General features: G+C 43.7%; 2 protein-coding genes across 2 annotated transcripts in view; both read left to right on the forward strand.

The window, feature by feature from the left end:
* Window positions 1–7,655, forward strand: part of ccdc141 (coiled-coil domain containing 141) — a 38,010-nt gene extending 30,355 nt beyond the window's left edge. Inside the window, exons 20-27 of the mRNA XM_083921111.1 lie at window positions 690–878; window positions 998–1,181; window positions 1,349–1,461; window positions 2,998–3,147; window positions 3,312–3,445; window positions 4,320–4,551; window positions 5,223–5,563; window positions 5,790–7,655. Coding sequence (XP_083777237.1) covers window positions 690–878; window positions 998–1,181; window positions 1,349–1,461; window positions 2,998–3,147; window positions 3,312–3,445; window positions 4,320–4,551; window positions 5,223–5,563; window positions 5,790–7,554 — 3,108 coding nt within the window. The 3' untranslated portion in view covers window positions 7,555–7,655. The remainder of the gene's footprint in view (window positions 1–689; window positions 879–997; window positions 1,182–1,348; window positions 1,462–2,997; window positions 3,148–3,311; window positions 3,446–4,319; window positions 4,552–5,222; window positions 5,564–5,789) is intronic.
* A 9,124-nt stretch (window positions 7,656–16,779) lies between these two features.
* ttn.2 (titin, tandem duplicate 2) overlaps window positions 16,780–24,561 on the forward strand; it is a 225,914-nt gene continuing 218,132 nt past the window's right edge. Inside the window, exon 1 of the mRNA XM_083921112.1 lies at window positions 16,780–17,003. The gene's annotated coding sequence lies outside the window, so the exon portion shown is untranslated. The remainder of the gene's footprint in view (window positions 17,004–24,561) is intronic.

The following is a 24,561-nucleotide window of genomic DNA, read 5'->3' on the forward strand; positions in this document are numbered from 1 at the left end:
TCCCCAACAGCCCACATGTGGCTGAAGGCCTGCACATTATTCATCATGCAGTAATAGGTGTGTTCCACCCTCAGTCTGGCTTTCTCCAGTCCTGCCAGAACAGGCACCGGCTCCACACAGCCAGCGTCCTGGACCCGGTTCCTGCGGGTCAGCCAGACGGCCAACTTAGTAGCACCGGACAAAAAGTTCGAGTATTTTGGACCAAAAATAAACAAAGCAAAAGAAAACTCCTCCCCAAAACCCTCCACCCAACTTTTTAAAAGCTGGAACAAGGCTGAGAGACGAGGACATTCAACGAACAAGCACCAACAGCGTAGTTAGTGAAGCCAAGTTTATTAAAAGAGTGTTTTAAAGACTTACCTACTGGCCCCTGTACCAGCTCCTCTCATAGTAAAGTCCATTACAGTGGATTACCAAAGTCAATCCCAAAGGAAGGAGCCCATTGGTGCTTTGTTGTGTGTGTAGGGACTCTTCTCATGCTGCTGCAGAGGTTTGCTGTTATTTTCAGCAGCATTAGTGGTTAAAAAAGACCTTTGAATGCCTTCACCGCGCTGCCCCGAGCTAATCACTGTTAGCCACGTCTGCACAATGTCCCATAAAAAGAAAACCTCACTCTTGATGTTATTTTAACGACTTGCATGTAATAAATAACATAGAGAATTTACATTTAGCCCAATCTGATCCTGCAGGCGCTCAGGAAACGTCTGCAGGGCGTGACGGCTCGGTTGGGGTTAGAAGTCAAGGACGGGGGTGTGGCCAGGGAGACGGAGGACGCCATCAACGAGCTTCAGAGACAGATGGGAGAGTTTGAGCGAAGCGTCGGTGAACACCAAAGAACACTGGAGATGACCTGCAGACTGCAACAAGCCATGGAGGAGGTTATTTATTAAAACATGTAGTTAGTGGCAGGTTAAGAGTTTATACGCCTTTACAAATATAAATATCATCACTGTGTTTATGATCTGCATTGTGTTTACGTGTCCGTTTGCAACAACAGTATCAGTTCTGGTGCGAGGATGCCAGTGCGACCATCGCTCGCGTTGGGAAGTTCTCCTCTGAGTGTCGCAGCACAGAAGCCGTCTCCGTCCTCCACCGGCAGTTTGAGAAGTTCGTCTGGCCGACGGTTCCTCAGCAGGAGGAGAGGATCAGTCAGATCACTGAGCTGGCTGTCAGGCTGCACGGTGAGCAGCAACACAGCGAGAGATACTTTTATTCTGAAAGGGCAGACATCCTTTGGAAGCTGTGTGATCTGGACGAGTGTATCCCAACCTAACTGGAACTTTTTATGTGTGTGTGTGTGTGTGTGTGTGTGTGTGTGTGTGTGTGTGTGTGTGTGTGTGTGTTTCAGGGGCGGAGGAGGGGCGACGCTACATAGAGAAGACGGTCAGTAAACACTCAGAGATGGTGGAGTCCATCAGAGAGCTGAGTGATGGACTGATGGAGCTGGAAGCCAAACTGAAGGTAAATGTATAGATGACTTTCATTTGACCTTGATTTGATGCCGTATTTCAATTTAACATGAAAACTTTCAAGGGTGGTGAATACTTTTACTGATGCACCCTTAAAGTTGTACCCCATAAGAATTGATATACGTTGTTTCTAGAGGCCTCTCTGGCGGTAAGATGTAACTACAGGCAGCCTGTTCTTTCAGAGCCGCCATCTTGTCACGTTCACGGTCACTGTGTGTGTTTATTTATTTATTTTTGTCTCTTTTGTAAACTTTCTTGAAACACATTCACCTCTATACTTCTGGTCCGTCCCCTATATGTTCCCCTCTTAAATCCACACACACACACACACACACACACACACACACACACACACACACACACACACACACACACACACACACACACACACACACACACACACACACACGCACACATGCACAGGCACACGCACACACAAACAAACAATAACAAACACACGCTTACACACACGCGCACACACACACACACACACACACACACACACACACACACACACACACACACACACACACACAAATGTTCCTATTACACTTTCACAAGCCTGACTCAGAAGATGGAAGTTCCAGATTTCAGATTACAAGTGAACGCAGCATAACCGTCAATGACGTAGGCTTTGCTGGCAGACCAACCGCCGTCAGCAGCGGCAATAACATGACAGTTTAATTACGTCTAGCACGCAAATGTCGCCATAGACATATTGAAAGCAAAAGACGCGAACACACTGAACAAACTCATAAAGAAGCCAGGGTCTTGGCTCTAAGCTCACCCTGGAGGAGGTGGTGGAGCACAGGATGCAAAACTGCTGGTGATCATGGACGATGTCTCCCATCCCCTCCATGAAAGCCTGGACGAGCTTCAGAGCAGCTTCAGCAGCAGACTCATTCAACCTCGCTGCTTAAAGAACGCCACAATCATTGCCATTAGACTCTACGACGCTGCACAGCAACGCTCAGGAAATAAACTCACACTACTCAAAGTGACCTATCACTGAAATGCACCTCTCTCTCTCTTGCACATTAAAATCCACATAGCACATTGTAATACAGTGTTTATCTGCGATACTGTACTTTTATTTTATTGTTGTTCATATTTTGTAATTTATATTTTATCTTATTTTTAGTACTTCTGATTGCTCTGTACCGCTGCTACGATGACCTCATTTCCCCTCGGGGATAAATAAAGTTATCTATCTATCTATCTATCTATCTATCTATCTATCTATCTATCTATCTATCTATCTATCTATCTACCTATCTACCTATCTACCTATCTACCTATCTACCTACCTACCTACCTACCTACCTACCTGCCTACCTACCTACCTACCTACCTTGCAACAAGGGCCTTCTTTACTGGCACATATGATCAATAACCATTGTCTGAATTCGCCCTTTGATAGAGAGAAACTTAAACGGCAATAAAAGAGATTAAACTCTTATGGAGTACAACTTTTACTAAATGCTCAGCAGATTATTTACTTGTGTTTAAATGCACACTGACTTCACAGCTGGAGAATCTGAAACAGAAGCAGAACGACGGAGACAAAGTGGTCCAGGAAGGGAAGGAGACGGAAGAGAAAGAGAAGAAGTTGAAGGGAAACAGAAAGATGAAGAAGGAGAAGACGGATAACCGCAGCACACAGGAGGCATCTGACATGGTAAAAATAATCAGAATAAACATTTAAAGGTAGAAGAATTTACACTTTTTGGTTTCAAAACATAAAAACTAAGAGATCTACATAGAAAAGGCTATAAGCTGACGTTTACTGCAATACAAATATTGTCTATTATATAATATTCTGAGTCTGTTCTTTGCTTCCAGTACGAGCTGAAGGAGACAGGCCACACCCCCGAACTGACCACCGAGCATGATGGGAAGGAGGTTCCCGTGAAGAGGCAGACTGCAGCCAATAGGAAGCCTCCGTTACAGAAGAGCCGCAGTCCGGAGTCCGACAGGTAGGTACATTGAGTGAAGGTTGGCGGTAAATGAAAAGTCAGGAAAGTCTTTAAATGGAACATGAATGATGCGCTACATCAGCACAATCCAACAGTTGTTTAGATGTTTCATTCAAAATCACAAATGTGAACCTCGTGATGGTGCAAGAAATACAAATGTCAGATGATCGTTAAGGTCATTATGATTCATCCTCTGGGGATCACGAAGATCTGCACCAAGTTGTGTGAAAATTCATCACGTGCATTTCAGGTGATCAGCAAAGTAGAATTCGACATTAATTGGAACACAGAAGGACGACTATAAAATATATATAAGTTGCTCTAGGCCATTGGTGTCAAAGTGATCCAGTAAAGGGTCGCTGTGGCTGCAGGTTTTTATTCTAACCAAGCAAGAACACACCTGACTCGACTTACTCACTCACCTGAACTGTCTTCACACAGTTGGATTTGTTGAACCAGGTGTGTTTTTGATTGGTTGGAATGAAAACCTGCAGCCACACGGCCCTTTACTGGATCACTTTGACACCCTTGCTCTAGGCCAGGGCTGCCCAACCCTGCTCCTGGAGGGCCCCTGTCCTGCATGTTTTTGGTTTCTCCCGCTCCAACACACCTGAGTCTAAAGATTTTCAAACCTGTGACGAGCTTCAGCTGCTTGATAACGAGCAGAGCATTAGATTCAGGTGTGTTGGAGCGGAGAGAAACCTAAAACATGCAGGACAGTGGCCCTCCAGGAGCAGGGTTTGACACCCTTGCTCTAGGCTAAAGCAAATTAACTATATTTAATTTCTTCATAAAAGCACATTTGACTCGAGTCTTGTTTGTATGAAACCCTGAACTGTATAAATAAAGTTTCCTCATGTTGTGTCTCCTCCAGACAACAGTTGTACAGCTCCATCCACACCTTTAGCCTCTCCTGCTCTCCAGTGGAGGCCAATCGACGGGTCCACGCCATACACAGCCTGTTACAACCCACCGCCACTGAACCTCAGGCCACGCCCACTCCCTCTGTGATTGGACCGTCGTTCTCTGACATCCAGAGGGCGTTTCAGAGGAAGGAGATGCAAGCGGTCTCAGCTTCCAGTGGATCCAACATGACACCGCTTCAGGTTAATCACCAAAGAGTTAATTTCTCATGTGGTGTTCCCCAGGGGTCAACTTTAGATCCTTTTTTAATTTACATGCTACTTCCAGACCATGGCTGCTTTCAATCTAAGATTTTTTTGAGAAATTTAAAGCTGCAGTCGGCAAGTCTGGCAGACTGAGTTGACTCGGTCAAATTTCAAATGTTTACAACTCTCACGCCCCTCCCCCACTACCACGGAGCTCCTCAGCTCCCTCCCATCGAGTGCTCGTCAGTGTGCATGCACCAGATTACTATGAAAGCGCCCATCTCTCCTCTTATCAATAAACAGCATGGAGTACACACTACATGGAGGTAGGCTGGCTATTTTACTCATAGATAGCAATTGCTAACGTCATTTAGCGCATGCCTAGCTTAAGGCTTGTGATATTGTCACATGTGTGAGGGGAAGATCTGGGGTGTGTTCACGAACTGTGCCTGACAGTCAGCTCTCACACAACTAAACAAACAACAGGCTCTAGGTTGGTGTAGAGGCGTGGATGATTTATGGAGCATAGCGTCAATTTCAGGGAATATGATAAAAAAATGTTGCGACTGCAGCTTTAACTGAGTGTACAAACATGCCTGCCAATGAGCAGCGTATACAATATAAGCAACAGTGATCCATCAGTCTAATACGCAATCCTTTTTACCCAGGATGCATCAGCAGGGGGCCTGTCAGAGACGGAGCTCCAGCAACAGGAAGTGATGACAGAGGACTCTCTCTCCAATGATGAATATGATTGTGCGTCACCTGATGACATTTCCCTGCCGCCACTGGCAGAGACACCAGAGTCAAACATGGCTCAATCAGACATTGAGGAGGGCTACTGTTTCAGTTCCCACAGTGTCCACATCAACCAGTCCAGCCACCAGTCAGACCGCAGTGGTACCGGCACTGGTACTGGCACTGGTACTGGTGCAGTCCGACAGCAGAGAGAGTCCAGCCGGACCGAGAGTTGTCCAACTCCTCCAACCGGCCTTCACAACAGCACCAGGTCTGTATAAGGAAGAATCTCAGAACAAGATTCCTTTGTATGTTGTTATGATTCTGGACACGTTTCGGTCGGTACTTAAAAGGTTTTGAGGTTTATATGCCCAGCCCTAGTAATTGATAATCTAATGTTGACGAATGACAAAAGACAGAAGTAGGACATTGAAGACATGCAACAAGGTCACAGGACAGGTTTCTTGGTATGACTTTGAGCCTGTTGTGTGTTACAGGTTCAGATCAGAGTCCAGTTCATTTGTCCAGAGTCCGTTGACCGCTCCTCCTCCACGCCTCTTCACCAGCACTCTTTGCAGCATTCTTAAGACTGGAAAGACCAGCACAGTCAACATCCCCCAGAGTGCTGACCACTCCCAGGGAGGTCCTGAACCAAGCTCCCAAACGGGTCATTACTCAGGCCACAGGAGTAACACTCCAGACAAGGACAATGATATCCCTGAGAAGAGGAGTCCCTCACAAACTGAACCCTTACTGAAGGAGCACAACAGTCAGTACACCCAGCCTCAGAGGAGTTCAGGTACCCACAGTAAGATTACCCAAAATGTTGCATCCAAAGGGGAGATCTTACCACAGACTGATCCTGTTCCCCAGGTTGCAGAGGTTAATCACAGCACCACCCTCCCCCAGTCCAGCTATTGTCCTCAGCCCTTTAGTGGTCCAGGCCCTGATCTCCACAAGGAAAAGACCCCTCCACAAGACACCAGGTTCCTCAAATGCAGACCTACATATTCTCAAACCAGAACTTCCACTTGTCAAGACAGCCGTTTTCCACAGTCCTTCCCTTACTTCAAAAGTGACCTCAATCAGGACATGAATACCCCTGAACCTGGGAAGGAAACATGCCCAGTCTCCAACCCTCAAAGAGACAGCCTTACCAACACCAACACCACCACCAGTACAATTACCCAGCAGACCATTAACTTCCAGTCTTCAGACAGTCATCACAGCAGCCTCAATTTACCCCAGGAAAGCCCCTTATCCCAGAGTGAGTCCATGCCACAGATTGGTCCAGTCCCCCAGGCCAGAGGGTTTGCTGAGAGCCCCAACTTCAAAAATCCTGTTCTCCAAAAACACAGAACCCAAGAAACTGGGCTCCTCACATCCTGTGCAACTTGCGCCGAAACCACCGCAACTCTCCCTCAGGAAGGCAAGCTTTCACAGTCTTACCTGGATTCTAGGAGTGGCCTTGAGCAGGATGTACCTTCCTCTCAAACCAGCGAAGAAACCTCAGTCTCCATGCCCCAAAGCAGCAGCCTAACCACAGCCATTACTGTCAAACAAACTGTTTACTGCCAGTCCTCCCCTCCAGACAGGCATTGCATTGTGCCACAGGCTAGCAGAAATCCCATGCCCCAGCAACATAGCCCCTTCTCCCAGGGTAGTGGAGGTCTACCTGAGGTCCATGCCTCCATTCTTCCAGAGCCAAACAGCATCGACAACATCAGTATATCCAGCAGTACCATCACCAACAGTAATAGAGTCAGCAGCAAGCAGAGCCACCAGACAGTCTACTCCCTCCATGAGTCCTTGACCTCCACCTGTACCCAGCAGTGTGTGCATGACCCTGGCATGACTCCCAGCAGCACTGCCAAGCCCGCTGCTCCTCCTCAGCCCGAACCACAGACCCAAGCTTTGGCTCAGCAGGCTAATCCGCATGTCACCCCTCTTTCCTCTCCACCCCATCTACTAACTCCAGACCAAGACCCAAGCATTTGTCAGCCCATTGCCATCCGTGAGGAGATCAAGCTTACTCCTCAGATCCAAGGGCCTCCCCTTCCTGCTCCTCTTCCCCAGGCCCAGGCAGAGTCTCTTCCCCAGGGAAAAGCCTCTAAACCTGGCCCTCCCTGCTTCACCAGGCCCCTGTCTAGAGCTACCGTCATGGAGGGCTCTCCAGTGACGCTAGAGGTGGAGGTGACAGGACACCCGGACCCCACGCTCACCTGGTGGGTAGCATATAACCAACTCCACAATAACACATAAAATTTACAAGATTATTAATGCACAACTCACCTTGAGGGCATCCATCACACCTGCATTAACATGTGCTTCTCCTATTGTGATTGCCGTCCCGTCACTTTCTTGATACCTGCCGTGTGCTGCGATGTAAACCTGCATGACATTTAGCCTCTGCACGGTGAATTATACTCCACCTTGAGGATAGCCTTATGAGTGACAAAGCTGATCAACCAGGACTCATGCTAATATAGGTGTAAAACATTTGTTCCATATTTATCCACAGTAATACTTAAGTTTAACATACTCCTCAATATTTGTGCATCACGTAAAGGCTAAAACTTCTATCTTAGCTGGATTATAGTCATGTCCTTAACAGATTATCCCTCAATGCAGCTTTCCATCAGTTAACGTTGCATCATCTTTAGTATATGCTTAAAACAAAACAGTACAACAATATCTAAAACAGAAGCTGTGGAAAAATATCCTGTTTTCATGCTAACAGGCTATTGGAAGACGTTGCTCTAACATTAGCTAGCAGGTACTTACTGTTGTTAGCTTTCTTGGCAAGTACAAATTTGTATTCCAGGTTGTTTCACTTTATCGGTTCATTTTTCGTCGGCTCCAAATCTCAACAACGTGCTGACTGGTTGATCCAACTTCTGTCCGGAGGCATATTCAAAATGTTAAAAATACCCAAAATCCATGGGTCTCTGAATGAGGCTCGTACAAGATCACTTAAGTTTAGACGTCAACATCAATTTTAGATTTTTGGTTTGGAGATGAGGTGACATTTAATGTCTGTTAATGTTACATTGTAGTTTGATAATAATCATTTTAAGTCACTGTTTGGTTGTTTGCTTTCTGACTTTTACTCTAATAACGTACTAATGTACTAATAATTAATGACTGGGGCTGTAACGGTTTGTGTATTCGTGCCATCACAGTGTGGGGGTCACGGTCCAGTGCGCGCAGAATACCTGGAATACAGAATGATGCACGTAATGTGGAACCAAAGTTCAAAAACTCAAGTTCAAGTCGGAAACTTTTCGCCATTGTTAGCAACAAGTTCTGCTGTTACACTCCAGGCTGATTAGTGTCAGTCACACTTTGGCCAGTGCAAAGGAAATGTCAGAGCAGTACAACTGCGAGAGTTGTGTACAAATCTTGATTTGCAGACGCAGATGGGTGGAGAAAATTAAACACCATGCTGTATTACAAATGTGTGTTTTCAATACACTGCCCCCTACGGTTTCGGAGAATATCGGTTCGCCACGGCCGAGGTGCAGAAAACATGACCGGGGCTTAACAAGGGGACTGTGTGTCAGCGTTGCTTTACCACTGTCCGGGATGTTAATAGAAACACAACCAACATGCTAACGTACATTTGACGGCATTAGCCACATGTGGCGATCAACGGGACGTGAAAAAAACAACCGTATTTATGCTTTTCAAATATATAGCCTGGTGTGAGCTTTTGGGGGCGTGTTAAAGTGTTTGTACACTTTAATACACAAGTGTTTGAAATGTTCCTGATCTCTAAAATGAAAATAATTTCCAGAGGACAAATTTCCCCTCAGTCCCCAGCAGGAGGATTGTGTCTGTCTTTAGCCGTATTCAGACAGGATTAGTTTAATGTGGAGACGTGGGGTAGAATTATTTTACCTCAGGACGTCTGTAATAGAAATGGCCAATTTGCACGGGATAGGAAATCCCTGTATTCTGCCAGAAGTGGGAGGGGTTACTCCCACGTTACTCGACAACTCGGTTACTCGATTTAAGCACTGCCGTGACCTCCCTGTCTCCATGTGCGTAGCTTCCTGATACCACGAAACTAAAGGACAGAATCGATTATCAAAAAATATGATAGGAGTGCTTCTTCAAGCGCCTCCATGCTCAAAAAAATGTGGAAACTGTTTAAACAGGATATGACAGAATATCAACATATGTTTTACAGAGGGTCAATCCAGACGGGATTAGTTTTCCTGTTGATCCAATCAGGAAGCTCCGTCAGCGTCAGTTCTCTGAGTGTCCACTAGGGGCCGGTTTCATAACAGAGCAGTTTCTCATTGACCCCCATGTTAAACAGGCCGTTTACACAGCATCATTAAACCTGTTTAAGGACAAAAGAACATTCTAGTCTGTGTGTTTGGATCAGATCTCCATGACAACACTGAGGGGGAGGGGCTAGTTTTTATTTGATTGGAGGTTAAAGTTTATGAATAATTAGGGGCGTGGCCTCTTGAGTGACAGCTAGCCTCTGGCCCTCACTTCTCCTCGGAGGTAAACATCAGCCAGATGGACGTATCTCCCTCCCCCCAACGTCACATACACGCCCTTTTTTGGTCAGAGGAAATGAGGCGGAGTCAAAATCTGACAAGATGGAGACTCCCGTAGGCGAGGACGATCGGATCAAGTTGAGAGAACGGACCTCGACAGAGACGCTACGTCTGTTTTTATACAGTCTGTGGTTTTACCTGAGGGATTATTTCCAGACCGTTTTACCTCTGGTAAAAATGACCTTACCCCACAACCCCATATTAAATCAGTCCCGTCTGAATCAGGCTTGTGACACTTTAACTTCTGTCTCTTCAGGATGAAACGGATCCTTATGACTTTGGGGTTTTCCTTCCCGCTGTACCGAACTCGCTCTGAGCTGTGACTCCTAAGCACCCTTACAGCCCTTTTAACAAGTGATTAACATGAGTTTGCCGCGTGTTCTTTGATTTCTGCCTGAGTTTTATTTTGTTTGTGCGCACGTTATCGAAACAAAGTGAAACACTGAAACACAAACCGACACGGCTGCATGAACAGGTCAAACTGACTGATTGAATCTTACCCATCACATCGTTGTAACACCCTCAGATCTTTCCTTTGGCTGTCTGGTGATGTAGTCAGGGCGCCTGTAACGTGACAGGACTCAGAAATATTTAGTGTATCAGAGCTGTTGTCTGGCGGCCCGTCGTGTGGCCCAGAGTGAGGCTGTGCTGTCTGACTTCCTGTCATCATTCAGGTGTAAAGATGGAGCGCTTTCCTGTGACGACGGGAAACACTTCCTGTTTATCCCGGAGGCGTCGGTGTCAGACGGTTGGTTGCGCGAGGCCCGGGCTGCCGAACGTCACCCCAGCGGCGGCGGTGATAAGTGGCTGGTGGCTGAAGTGTTTGACATCGTCAGTGTGGACTGGCAGACCTGGTTTGGTACACTGTGCGTCCTGCTGTGGCTGCTTTACCTGATCCTACTCTAACAACCTGAACCCTCGAGCTTTCCTTCACCTGAACTTATAAACATGGATGGGTTACGGACTATGACCAGGGCTTGACACTTTTCTGCTCAGCAGCCACTGTGGCTCGTGGTTTTCAAAAGTTACTAGCCACTCAGCATTCTCACTAGCCACACATTTGTATATATAATATAATAAGAAAGAAATACCCTCTTCTACAGAGGCGCAAGAGGCAGACTTTATAGTTGCTCACCCTCTTTTTGTTGTCGTCAGTTTGTCTCTTTGTTATTATTTTTGCGTCTCTTTGTTATTGTTTTGCGTCTCTTTGTTATTGTTTTGCGTCTCTTCGTTATTGTTTTGCGTCTCTTTGTTATTGTTTTGCGTCTCTTTGTAGTTGTGTTGATTCTTTGTAGTCCTTTTATGTCTCTTTGCAGTTGTTTTGCATCTCTTTGTCGTCAGTTTGTCTCTTTGTCGTCAGTTTGTCTCTTTGTAGTCAGTTTCTCTCATTTTATGTTGTTTTGAGTCTCTTCGTAGTCAGAATACGTCTCTTTGTAGTCCTTTTTTGTCTCCTTGCAGTCATTTTGCATCTCTTTGTTATTGTTTTTGCGTCTCTTTGTAGTCCTTTTATGTCTCTTTGCAGTTGTTTTGCATCTCTTTGTCGTCAGTTTGTCTCTTTGTAGTCATTTTCTCTCATTTTATGTTGTTTTGTGTCTCTTTGTAGTTAATATGTCTCTTTGTGGTCCTTTTTTGCAGTTGTTTTGCAGTTCGTAGTATTTCTTTTGCATCTCTTTGTAGTCCTTTTTTGTCTCCTTGCAGTTGTTTTGCATCTCTATGTTGTCAGTTTGTCTCTTTGTTGTCAGTTTCTCTCATTTTATGTTATTTTGAGTCTCTTTGTAGTCAGAATACGTCTCTTTGTAGTCCTTTTTTGTCTCCTTGCAGTCATTTTGTATATCATTTTTTATTGTTTTTGCATCTCTTTGTAGTCATTTTATGTCTCTTTGCAGTCGTTTTGCCCCTCTTTGTCATCAGTTTGTCTCTTTGTAGTTCATTTTTCTCTTTGTAGTCCTTTTTTGTCTCCTTGCAGTTGTTTTGCACCTCTTTGTTGTCTGTTTCTCTCATTTTATGTTGTTTTGAGTCTCATTGTAGTCAGAATACGTCTCTTTGTAGTCCTTTTTGTATCCTTGCAGTCATTTTGCATCTCTTTGTAGTTAATTTGTCTCTTTGTAGTTCATTTTTCTCTTTGTAGTCCTTTTTTCGTCTCCTTACAATTGATTTGCCTCTCTTAGTAGTTAATTTGTCTCCTTGCAGTAGTCTGTGTGGTCATGTCCCACCTCTTCGTGGTCGGTCTCTTTGAGTGACACTTTGCAGGTGAAGGCCCCTGTGACTGAAGCTCAGGCGCTCTGTGCAGTAATCCATCCGTGCTCATAAGAACCTGTGATATACAACAGAAGGTTCTGGTTCTACGTTCTGTTCTCTGTTTCCACTGTGTTACAAACCTGAATGCTTTTAAAAGGCGACACCAAGACTTAGATCGGTGGGTGAGAGCAGCAGAGGGACAGGAAACAAAGGGAGAAGTGTTGAATTGTTTTTAATTTGAGATTTTTAAACGTTGGTATCATTCAACGGAGACATGAAGCTAAACCAGGAGCAAACTCCGACACATGTCCACGGTTTTACATGAAACAATAGGAAAGAACGACGAGTCACGGGTTGTTTATTTCCTGTAGTGCAAAAAGGCCACACACACACACACACGCACACACATGCACACAAACACACACACATGCACACGCACACGCACACACACACTCACGCACACAAACAGGCACACGCACACACGCATGCAAACATACAAACAAACACGCACACACACACACACAAACACATGCACACGCACAAACAAACAACACACACATGCACACGCACAAACAAACAACACACACATGCACACCCACAAACAAACAACATACACACACACGCATACAAACAAACACGCACATGCACACACACACAGGCACGTACACACACACACACACACGCGCACGCACGCACACATGCAAACAAACACACGCACACACACACACACACAAACAAACACATACACAAACACACACACACATGCACACACACACACACACACACACACACACACACACACACACACACACACACACACACACGTCATATTGGATGCATTGTTACTGACTCATACGTCGCCTCATTGTAAACACATCAGCACTTCCTGATGCATTTGTTTTTGTTTAATTATTAAATTTAAATAAAATTCACAGCGTTTTTTTTAATAAACCCTTAAACTGAGTAAAACAGAGATCTGTGGATTCAGTTTAATTGCAACTGTTTAATTCTGCTTTAATTATATTATGAAGGAAAGCGATTAAAAGTCAAATAACGTCCAATCTTCCACTAATTCCCTACTTTAATTTATTAAAGTCGAGCGTGTTTGAAATGTACGAGAGTTTAAACGTGTGGTTGTTAAAGTGTTTTAGATCTGAAGCTGTTTGGATTTATTTAAATCCTTTCTCACTCTGAAAAAAGTTTTCTGTTGAAAATAAAATATGAATGATGTGCTGTGAGGTCTTGTTTCATTTAATGGGTTTAGTTTTTCACAGCGAGAAGGTTCCTGGTTTGAATCCCGGCTGGGGCCCTTCTGTGTGGAGTTTGCATGTTGTCCCCGTGTCTGCGTGGGTTTTCTCCGGGTTCTCCGGTTTCCTCCCACAGTCCAAAGACGTGCAGGTGTTCGGTTCATTGATGACTCTAAATCACCCGTAGGTGTGAATGGTTGTCTGTCTCTGTTCGTCTCTATGTGTCCTGTGATAGACTGGCGTCCTGTCCAGGGTGGACCCCGCCTCACGCCCGATGTCAGCTGAGATCGGCTCCAGCCCCCCCGTGACCCCGACAGGCACAAGAGGATGTAGATGGATGAATGAATGAATGAATAAACCGTTCACCTGGTCAGCAGGTGCCGTTCGGGAGCAGCTTCATTATAATTCTTACAAACCGTGGGAACCAAAAAACAATGACATGTTTATAGGATGATCCCTCTGCAGACTCGGTCTACAGCAGCATCATTAAGGGGCATTTTGGTTGCTGTAGTTCTAATTCTAGTTCATGGTAAGAAGATTGATATCACCTGTAGGCTAAATATGAGCCAGCAGCCAGATATCTTAACGTCAGGCCTGGAAACAGGGAAACCAGTGTGTATGAGAGAGATGTCAGCAGGGTTATTATAAGAGAGCTGCAGGTTAAATGCATGAACGTGGATGTTTTCCAGCGGTTAGCAGAGCAAACAGACGCAGCACTTCTGCAGGACGCGTCGACCGCAGCAGCTGCAGGAGTCTCTGCCTCCTGAATAACATTCGGGAGTCGGTTCCACAGGAGAGGAGCTCGGTAGCTGAAGTCCTGGTCCTGGTCCTGGTCCAGTCCCAGCCTGGTCCTGGTCCAGTCCCAGCCTGGTCCAGGTCCAGTCCCAGCCTGGTCCTGGTCCTGGTCCAGTCCCAGCCTGGTCCTGGTCCTGGTCCTGGTCCAGTCCCAGCCTGGTCTGATGCGTACATGAACTGATGAAGCCTCTTGGATGAGAGGTGAAACGTCTTCCTGACAAAGAACCAAGTCCAGTTGCTTTGGACTGAAACTGCTTTGAGGAGAACGACGACCTGGACACATGAGAACATCCACAGGTTTATTCCAGTCAGAACACGAGCTGCAGCGTTTTGGACCAGTCCAGTCCTGCAGATTTCCCTTTTATGCATTTTAACAGTTTATTGAAATGGTTTTAAACTGGTTTGTTATTTGGGGAGTAAACTCTTTTGGTTGTAGTTTACATCAGTATGAGTACTTAGGTGCGTCTGTGACGTCATCGCGTTTCTGCGTGCGTCGGTCACCTGGCGTCTCCTTCGCAAGTGTCTCGGAGAAAAGATAAAAACGTTATTTTCCGCCCGTCATGGCGGAGGTTAGCGTCTTCTCCGGGTGTTGTCTTGACCCCGCGAGTGTCTGCTTTCACCCCGGGACGGTTAAATGTTCCTCTGCAACAAAACCAGCGTTTAAAGCTCATGTTTCCACAGACTCTCCCGCTCCTCTCCGCTCCTCCTCCGCTCCTCCTCCGCACACACAGCGACAGGTAAGAACCGCTTTAACCTGTTACAGTGATGCATTACAGGGGTCACGATGTGTCATTATGTGTCATTATGTGTCATTATGTGTCATTATGTGTCACTGTCCCCGCCGACAGCTTATTAATGATGGCTTTGATCAAACCGGGCTCTTGTTTCTGCTTTTAAACACAGTTAAAGTTCAGTTTTTAGGAGTTTTTCAGTGATGTTCGGCTCCTTCACCTGCACAGGAACAGCATCTATGTTGTTTTTTTATGTGTTTTAACAGTTTAAAGTCTTTAAAACGAGACTTTATGAACAAACTGCAGCAGAAGCAATGAGTGTGGGTCCTTAATAAGTGCTGAATCAGGGAAAAAGCCCCAAAAACAGGAGGAAAGTGTCCAAAAATACCCCAAAATCCCCTTTGATTATTATTAATGATGATTATTGTTATTGTTAATTATTAATTATTGTTCTCACATGAATATGGAAAATAATAACCTTCAGATATCATCATGAGTTGATTATTTACATCAAGACAAACAAAGAATCCATTACAAGTTTTTGTCTGTTGACATGGACGAACAGGGCAAAATGAAATTACATGTGTCATTATGTGTCATCATGTGTCTTTATGCGTCATTATGTGTCACGGTCCCCGCCGACAGCTTATTAATGATGGCTCTGATCAAACTCGGGGCTCCGTCCATTAACATGAACTTGTTTCTGCATTTAAACACAGTTAAAGTTCAGTTTTTAGGAGTTTCTCAGTGATGTTCGGCTCCTTCACCTGCACAGGAACAGCATCTATCTGTGTTTTAACAGTTTAAAGTCTTTAAAACGTGACACACTCTGTAAAGTCCAGTTATTTTAATATATAAAAGGTTGAACAAACTGCATCAGAAGCAAACTCAGCTGGTTTTGGGTTCTTAATAAGTGCTGAATCAGGGAAAAAGCCCAAAAAACAGGGAAACGTTTCCAAAAAGACCCAAAAATCCCCTTTGATTATTATTAATGATGATTATTGTTATTGTTAATTATCCACAGACCCACAGACTCCAGACCCCAGACCAAGACCAAGACCCACAGACCACAGACCCACAGACCCCAGACCCACAGACACAGACCCACAGACCCCAGACCCACAGACCCCAGACCAAGACCAAGACCCACAGACCCACAGACCACAGACCCACAGACCCACAGACACAGACCCACAGACCCACAGACCCACAGACCCCAGACCCACAGACCACAGACCCACAGACCCCAGACCCACAGACACAGACCCACAGACCCCAGACCCACAGACCACAGACCTACAGACCCAGACCCACAGACCCAGACCCCAGACCCCCAGACCCACAGACCCAGACCCCAGACCCCATACCCCCAGACCCACAGACCCACAGACCCCCAGACCCCAGACCCATAGACTCACAGACCCAGACCCCAGACCCCCAGATCCCAGACCCACAGACCACAGACCCACAGACCCTCACACCCACAGACCCACAGACCCATAGACTCACAGACCCAGACCCCAGAACCCCAAAACTTTATTAATATTATCATTCTATTGTAATTATAACACTTTTATACTTGTAACACCTTCCTATTTCATGTTTATGTCATGATTTTTGAGTTCCTAGAGTATAAATCCACTTTTACGTAAACGCAACACTTTCACTCGTGTCATTTCGTGCTTTTACTGCAGCGGGTACTTCCTCCACGCCTGCGTCTCTGCCCCAGTCTTTGTTAAATAAAGTGAGTGACAGCTGTGACAGGTTGTGTAAAGTGTCCCCCCCTGTGTGCTCCCATGATCCCCTGCAGGGGCCGACCAATGGCACGCCCTGCCCCTGCTCGTGATGTCACGGCGGTATAAAGGCCCCCGTCGCCCGGCAGCCGGCTCTGAGCAGATTCAGCGTTCCCAGCCTGGACGCCTCGGCTGGTGGAACTGCTGTCAGAAGGAACAAACAAAACTACAGCGCTGTCTGTAGTTTTGTTTTTCGTTGGGGGGGTTCCTTCGAGGCTCGAAGCTTTCCGCCCTTTTTTCGGATTTGGTGACTAAATTTTCTGGATAAAGAGATCTTGATTTTTCCGCAGACAGCGCTCCTCGGGGGCGTCCCAGGCATCCTTGTGCACGCAAGTAAGTGTCTTTTAAAGTTCTCCAAAGTGTGTGTGTGTGTGTGTGACGGGCAGCTGCTGACTGATGGATTCACACTATTAACACCTCACACACACACACACACACACACACACACACACACACACACACGCAGGAGGCTACGTCCACGTTTCAGGCACTTATCGGAGGCTTTTTGCTGCTTTTCCGTGCTGAAGGTTATAACGGGACGTCCCAGAATAGCCGCTGAGAGCATCGGGCTGGACCGTCAGCTGGGCGGCTGATGGCTTTTTAAGGGAATCAGCCGCGGGGCTATCAGTTGCTCCTCCAGCTATGCGCCACATGGTGCCTGTCAATCAAACTGAGGTGTGGTGGTCGGGGGGGTCGGCTGTTATTTTTAGCGTTTGGTGTCCTGTGTTGGATAACCCCCCCCCCACCCCCCCCCCCCCCCACCCTCGTTACATTACACAGAGCTCTGTGGGGAGGAAGTGTCTCACCGAGGGGTGCATCGCTGAAGCTTTTATTTTGGAGGGGAGCGAACAGCTGTTGCTTTATTATTTTTAGTTTTTAAGCGGAGACACTCGGACAGATCTGATCCGTGTGTGTGTCAGTGTTTGATCCTGCAGCTCCTGTTTGAGTTTAAGGGCTGAAAGTAATGAATATTTTCATCTTTATTCATATTTGAGGTCGTTAAATGTCCGATAATGGTGAAAATGTCTTTTCTCAAAGCACAAGTTGAAGTATTTTCATGTCTTGTTTTGTGTAAAACCCAAAGATTTTCAGTTTAATATGAAATGAAAAGAGAAAAAGCAGCAAATCTGCTTTATTGAGACGCTTAAAATGACCTTTTCATTTATTTAATTTGACTTTAAAGGAGAAAGAACTGCTGCTTTTACCTTAAACCCTGCTCCTCGTTACTGATTTAGAGTGAAATTATTCATTTTAAAAGTATTATTTACAACCACAAATCTATATTTTCATATTTCTGCATTTAATGACGCTTCATTTGAAAAGTCTGTGTGGAAACAAGAGAAAAGAGAGGAAAACTATATTTAAATAAATCCTCAAACTGTGACAAACTCTGAATCACGTCATGACGATGTGTTATAAAAGTAGAAAGACTCAGGGTTTGGTTACGCTGCCGTCCTCATTATTGGAATATAGTATATATAACAGTATATAGTATATAAAGTGAGTGACATATATATATATATATATATATATATATATATATATATATATATATATATATATATAGTTTATATAATAAATAGTTTTTATTGTATTAAAATGCCTGAATGTGTTTTTTATTTCAACATAAACTTCTTTCTTTCATTTTCTTATTCTACAAACTACAATTATTACAATTAAATACAAGTTTAGTGTTTAAATAAAGTATAAAAAAACATTTTAAACAGAACACTTTTAAATTAAAACATTTATTAAATAAAATAAAATTAAAGGCAAACATGCAGCCTGTTACAGTTTGTTGTATCTAAAGTAAAATACCAAGAAAAACTATTTATAATTAATTAATTGTTACATAAAATTATTGTTGCAGCGTAAAACAGGAAGTTAATGAAACAAAAAACAAACAAAAATAAAATAAAAAATCCCTAAAAAACAAAAATAAAATAAAAAAATCCCTAAAAAACAAAAATAAAATTAAAATAATCTCTAAAAACAAAAGGAAAAATTAGAAATGTATTCATTTAACATGTTTAAATTTTATTAACAGACTTAATTCAAATATAAATGTTATATACATAAATATAAATAAATAAATGAACACATAATTAAAGTCTGAATGGACTCCTTTACATTATTATACTTTATGTATGTTTATTATTGGATTATTATTATTATTATTATTATTATTATTATTATAATTATTATTATTATTATTATTATCATTATTGCTGTTGTTGCATACATAACTTTATTCAAAGATCAATTAAAAGGCGGCAATTCATCGTATTTAATAAGGTCATTGTTTATTTTCAGATTAAAAGTCTTAATATTTAAAGTAAAAGTATGAATAAGTGTAAAATAATAGAAAATGTAAATACTTAAATAAATACTTAAGTAAAGATAAATAAATGTGTCCCTTTCAGAACCTTTAAAGCTGTTAATTCCCTTTTAATTCACTTTTAATTCACTTCTAATGCGTTGAGATGATGTTTAGCGTTACAGTTGATTAACGGGACGCGGCCGAGTCGTCAGATTAACTTCAGCTGTAACCAGATCCGCTCTGATGAGGCGTTCAGGGACCGAGTTCTCCGCACGCTGTCACTTTAACATGTGAGCTGGTTTTAATGTTACAGAGACTGAATTAAATCAAACCAAAGGAGGTGATGAACATGTTTTACTGTTATAACGTTAAGATGCCGGCTGCTGCTCTACGCTGATGACACAGTGTTTATTTGTTTACTTGTTTATTTGTTTATTTGTTTGTGTTTGCATCATAAACCCCATTCATGAACACACACTTCAAACACCTTCATCCAAACCAAAGCTGACGAAAAAGGTTTTTTATGGTTGAATGTGAAACAAGAATTCATCATTTATTTGGAATATTTGACAAATTCATAAGGGATCAGTTTAAGGCGTTACTGAGGTGACGTGAGATTCAGATGGATTATATTTTAAGGGATTTTTAGTGATTCATCTCTAGTTCTTCTTCTTTAAATTTCATTTTTTTAAACGTTTTCACCAGTTTTAAGCTGAACTCAGTTAAATTGTGTTCAATCAGAGCCAACCAGGGCCAATCAGAGCCAACCAGGGCCAATCAGAGACAACCAGGGCCAATCAGAGACAACCAGGGCCAATCAGAGACAACCAGAGCCAATCAGAGACAACCAGAACCAACCAGAGACAACCAGGGCCAATCAGAGACAACCAGGGCCAATTAGAGACAACCAGGGCCAATCAGAGACAACCAGGGCCAACAACCAGGGCCAATCAGAGCCAACCAGAGCCAATCAGAGCCAACCAGGGTCAGACAGAACCAATCAGAGACAAACAGGGCCAATCAGAGACAACAAGGGCCAATCAGAGACAACCAGGGCCAATCAGAGACAACCAGAGCCAATCAGAGACAACCAGAGCCAATGAGTTACAACCAGAGCCAATCAGAGACAAGCAGAGACAATCAGAGACAACCAGGGCCAATCAGAGACAACCAGAGCCAATCAGAGACAACCAGAGCCAATGAGTTACAACCAGAGCCAATCAGAGACAAGCAGAGACAATCAGAGACAACCAGGGCCAATCAGAGACAACCAGGGCCAATCAGAGCCAACCAGGGCCAATCAGAGACAACCAGAGCCTATCAGAGACAACCAGAGACAATCAGAGACAACCAGAGCCAACCAGGGCCAATCAGAGACGAACCGGACCAATCGTAGACAAACAGGGCCGACCAGGGACAAAGTGGGCCAAAATAAAAACAGCCAGGGTCCTACCAGGGACAACTACAGTCAAACAGTCAAACTGACGACATAGTCATGTAGACATGTCTCCAAACGCTCTACATAGTTTCTATTTTCAGCCTTTTATTTATATTTCACTTTATTTATTTCTGTTGTTTCTGTTCTTGTGCTGATCAGTAAAAGTTAATTTCATTGTGTCCGTCGAGAGAATTCAAGTTGTTTTAGTGAGAAAGAAAGAAAAAAGAGGAAGAGACTGATGTTTGTTTTTATTCAAACTAAACAAAAAGTAAAAATAAAAATGTGTCCCACCAAACAAAGTAGAACAAAATATATTTTTAAATGTGGATGTTTTATCATTTTCAATAAAAAAATATAATATTACACATAGATTGTGTTTTTTTAGTCTTGTTAAGCAAACTTATATCAACCAGAGCCAGTTTGTGTAGAAAAATGAACAGTTTTGTTACTGTAATTTCCTGATTTCATCTCTAAAGATAATATAATATAATATATAATAAATATAATAAAGGTAACCCAGCCAATAATTTATAAAATAACAACTTTGTTTTATGCATATGTTATGGAAAACAGAGCGTATCTACATGTTAAACTTTATTATTGAGACCAAGTAAAGCATTTAGACGGCTCCTCAGGTGTTTTTTAATACGTACGCTGGACCCAAAGGTGAACTGCAGTTATTTAATCTGAAAATTTCAATTTTATAAGTTAAATTTGGGACCCAAATGAAACCAAAATGGGTCCACGCCCCCGGGAATCTGGGAACAAGTGCATTACAACAGTGTTTGGGGTTCACGTGCCATCTTTGGGGACGGGAGATATTTCTATAATGTTCATTTAAAAACACCTGAAATGCACGATTCCTTAAAATAACGTTAAAATAATAATAAAGTTGAATTATAAACCACGTTTTATGTTTAATATTCCTCTCAAATGTCGCAACAAACGCAACGTTTTTGTTCACTGAGAGGGAAAATCTGTGAAGGAAAAGAAAAAAGATCTTTAATGAAGCACAAACATGTTTTATTTTATACAAAAAAATGTTTCTAAATAAATTATAAATAGAACTTATCAGGAAGAAGCACAGAGGACGTCTTAGCTCGCCATGAACTTAGCGATTCTTGTTCAGTTATAAGGTTAAGAACTGCACTTTTGTATCTTTCAAAGGGGAGCGTTATTAAAAAACTGAATAAATAAAGGTTTAAGTAAGACCGCATTACTCCAGGGGGGGTCTTAGATTAGACCCAGAACCGGTTTCATTGGATATTTGATCACATGATCATCAGATTGCTGCTTTATTGCGTGCTCCGCGCCTCAGGGACGACCTAAAACTGAACTGGGCGTGACATTTGAGCCCGGTTCTCTGTCGGGGGTGAAGCAGGTGTTTGAATCCGCTCTGAGCTCTGCGGAGGATCAGCTGAAGGTTTTATCAGCCAGACCCGACGGAGCCTGGACCCCCCTCCAGGGACAGACCCCCTATAAATAAACCCAGAAGGGATCAAACCCCCGCAACCTTCATCACAGAGTGCCACCGTCAGCAGGACGCCTGCGCCTTCAGTTTCAGGGTTCATGTGTTTTCACGTTTTTTAGATTTTCCGTGGCTGATGTTTAAAAATATAAACGAAGAAGAGTCGTTCACAGCTGCAGTGTTTGAACCAACCAGAGACAACCAGTGCCGATCAGAGACAACCAGGGCCAATCAAAGACAACCAGGGCTAATCAGAGACAACCAGGGCCGATCAAAGACAACCAGGGCCGATCAGAGACAACCAGGGCCGATCAGAGACAACCAGGGCCAATCAGAGACAACCAGGGCCAATCAAAGACAACCAGGGCCGATCAGAGACAACCAGGGCCGATCAGAGACAACCAGAGCCAATCAGAGCCAACCAGAGACAACCAGGGCCGATCAAGACAACCAGAGCCAATCAGAGACAACCAGGGCCGATCAAAGACAACCAGGGCCGATCAGAGACAACCAGGGCCGATCAAAGACAACCAGGGCCGATCAGAGACAACCAAGGCCGATCAGAGACAACCAGGGCCGATCAGAGACAACCAGGGCCGATCAGAGACAACCAGGGCCAATCAGAGACAACCAGAGCCGATCAGAGACAACCAGAGCCAATCAGAGCCAATCAGAGACAACCAGGGCCGATTAGAGACAACCAGAGCCAATCAGAGACAACCAGGGCCGATCAGAGACAACCAGAGCCAATCAGAGACAACCAGGGCAGATCAGAGACAACCAGGGCCGATCAGAGACAACCAGAGCCAATCGGAGACAAGCAGGGCCAATCAGAGACAAACAGGGCCAATCAGAGAGAACCAGGGCCGATCATAGACAACCAGGGCCAATCAGAGACAACCAGGGCCAATCAGAGACAACCAGAGCCAATCAGAGACGACCAGAGCCGATCAGAGACGACCAGGGCCAATCAGAGACTACCAGGGCCGATCAGAGACAACCAGGGCCAATCAGGGACAACCAGGGCCGATCAGAGACAACCAGGGCCGATCAGAGACTACCAGGGCCAATCAGAGACAACCAGAACCAATCTGAGACAACCAGGGCCAATCAGAGACAACCAGGGCCAATCAGAGACAACCAGAGCTGATCAGACACAACCAGGGCCAATCAGACACAACCAGGGCCAATCAGAGACAACCAGGGCCAATTAAAGACAAACTAGACCAATCAGAGACAACCAGGGCCAATCAGAGACAACCAGGGCCAATCAGAGACAACCAGAGCCAATCAAAGACAACCAGAGCCAAACAGAGACAACCAGGGCCAATCAGAGACAACCAGAGCCAATCAGAGACAACCAGGGCCGATCAGAGCCAATCAGAGCCAAACAGAGACAACCAGGGCCGATCAGAGCCAATCAGAGCCAAACAGAGACAACCAGGGCCAATCAGAGACAACCAGAGCCGATCAGAGACAACCAGAGCCGATCGTTGAACAAAAGAAATTTGTGAAACTGTGAAATTAATTTAATTCAAACACATGAAATTCAGAGTTCTGATCTTTTTAATGCTGCAGACAGTTTTACATCAGATCTAAATCAGCATTAAAGTTTGATTTACTGCTTTATTTACAATTAATTGTTTTTATTTTCCGTTCCAACTGAAGTTTTTCGATCCGAAACAAGTCAAACATCATAAAAAACGAGGCTGACGGTTGATTTGTGTTCAGTTCAGTTCAGGGAAAATAAAACGAGTCGGTTAAAGCAAAGAAAAGATCGGTTTCATCGTTAAATTCGATGTTCGATGACTTCTTATTTTGGTGTTTTGCTGAAAATAAAAATGCATTTGCTCAGCAGAAAATGAGCTGCTGCTTTCAGCTTATTTCCTACAAAATCACAACATTTTATATTGTTTTATTTATTATTTTTAGCAGAGAAATGATGGAAATGCGTCCGGGACGCTGTTGTTTTATTGTTTAATGTCTGAAATGTTGGATTTTTAAATTTGAATGTTATCAACAAACTTTTTTTTACTTTATATAAACCTTTTTTTATCTTTAACAAAATAAGAAGTCATGTTGAAAGTTTTCGAAACATAAGCAGCCAAGACAAAAGTAATATATTGATAGATATTGGCGGCCATGTTGCATTGTGGGTAATGTAGGCCCCAGGTTCTGAGAAGAAAGAAAGTGTGAGTTAAAAAGACAATTTCACTGTTTTAAGCTGCATAATAGAGTGAATTTATCAATTTATCACTACTGTGTGAACTTAAAATACCTAAATATATTTGTAAATATTGGCGGCCATGTTGCATTGTGGGTAATGTAGGCCCCAGGTTTGAGAAGGAAGAAGAGTGTGTGAATGTAAAAGACAAAAAGACAATTTCACTGTTTCAGCTGCGTAATAGAGTGAGTTTATCAATTTATCGCTACTGTGTGAACTTGAAATATCTAAAAATGTAAAAAATATTGTGTTTATCATCTCTGTGTTTACATTGTTCATATTTTTTCTATATTTTCTACGATTTATTGTTTCTAAATGATGCTTCTTGTATGTTTGCCGTCCACGTTGCTGCTTCAAAAAGGACATTTCCCCTTTCGTGGGACTGATAAAGAAATATCTTATCTTATAAAGTTTGTTTTTAAAACTGTGCATTATTGGTCG

This window comes from Echiichthys vipera (assembly GCF_963691815.1).
Source record: "Echiichthys vipera genome assembly, chromosome: 10".
Lineage (NCBI taxonomy): Eukaryota > Metazoa > Chordata > Actinopteri > Perciformes > Trachinidae > Echiichthys > Echiichthys vipera.